General features: G+C 48.6%; 1 protein-coding gene across 1 annotated transcript in view; it reads left to right on the top strand.

Moving 5' to 3' along the window:
• Window positions 1–732, top strand: part of LOC140327629 (potassium voltage-gated channel subfamily B member 1-like) — a 2,591-nt gene extending 1,859 nt beyond the window's left edge. Inside the window, exon 2 of the mRNA XM_072407014.1 lies at window positions 260–732. Within this exon, the coding sequence (XP_072263115.1) occupies window positions 260–295 (36 nt within the window). The 3' untranslated portion in view covers window positions 296–732. The remainder of the gene's footprint in view (window positions 1–259) is intronic.
• The last annotated feature ends 15 nt before the right edge of the window (window positions 733–747 follow it).

The raw sequence follows: 747 nt of genomic DNA, 5'->3' as shown, positions 1-747 counted from the left end.
ATGTCTGCAGTCTCTGACCGTCTCCCGTACAATGTCTGCAGTCTCTGACCGTCTCCCGTACAATGTCTGCAGTCTCTGACCGTCTCCAGTACAATGTCTGCAGTCTCTCACCGTCTCCCGTACAATGTCTGCAGTCTCTGACAGATCAGATATATGATCCGTATTCTGAATGGGGCACAAGGCGCTGAACACTATTTGCATGTTTTTGCTTGATGATTTCATGGTTGATGAATTTCTTGCCTTGATCTCTTGTACACAGATTGATTTCAAATCTCTACGTGTGTGGCCGCCATGAGAAGGAGAAGGCCTCTGCCACCAATCTGAATGGGTGCCAATCTGATGGAGATTAGCATTGGGTCTATACAATGGGCTCAGAGCAACCAACCAAAAACAAATTATGTTCCACTGCTCAGTGGTTGCTATTGGTTACAGCACTGCACCCATCACCAAATATTCTATCTGCTGTGTGGTGAGCACGCTGTGTTGTGTATACAGTGAACCAGCTGACCTCAAATCAGCAATAAACATTTCTCGTATGATTTATGGTGCCGGGAATCCCATCCCTCACTGATGTGTTTATGGGAGTCAGACCCAGCACAGCCAACACACAAAAGGTTTCTGTACAGCACTCATACGTTCTCCTGTCACTAAAGATCACCTCAACCCTCGCTAGCACCGGGTATACCTCCCCCTCCCCCCTCATCAGCACCGGGTATACCTCCCCCTCACCCCTCATCAGCACCGGGT

This window comes from Pyxicephalus adspersus, chromosome 3 (genome assembly GCF_032062135.1).
Source record: "Pyxicephalus adspersus chromosome 3, UCB_Pads_2.0, whole genome shotgun sequence".
Classification (NCBI taxonomy): domain Eukaryota; kingdom Metazoa; phylum Chordata; class Amphibia; order Anura; family Pyxicephalidae; genus Pyxicephalus; species Pyxicephalus adspersus.
This window is presented reverse-complemented; position numbering and strand designations above follow the sequence as displayed.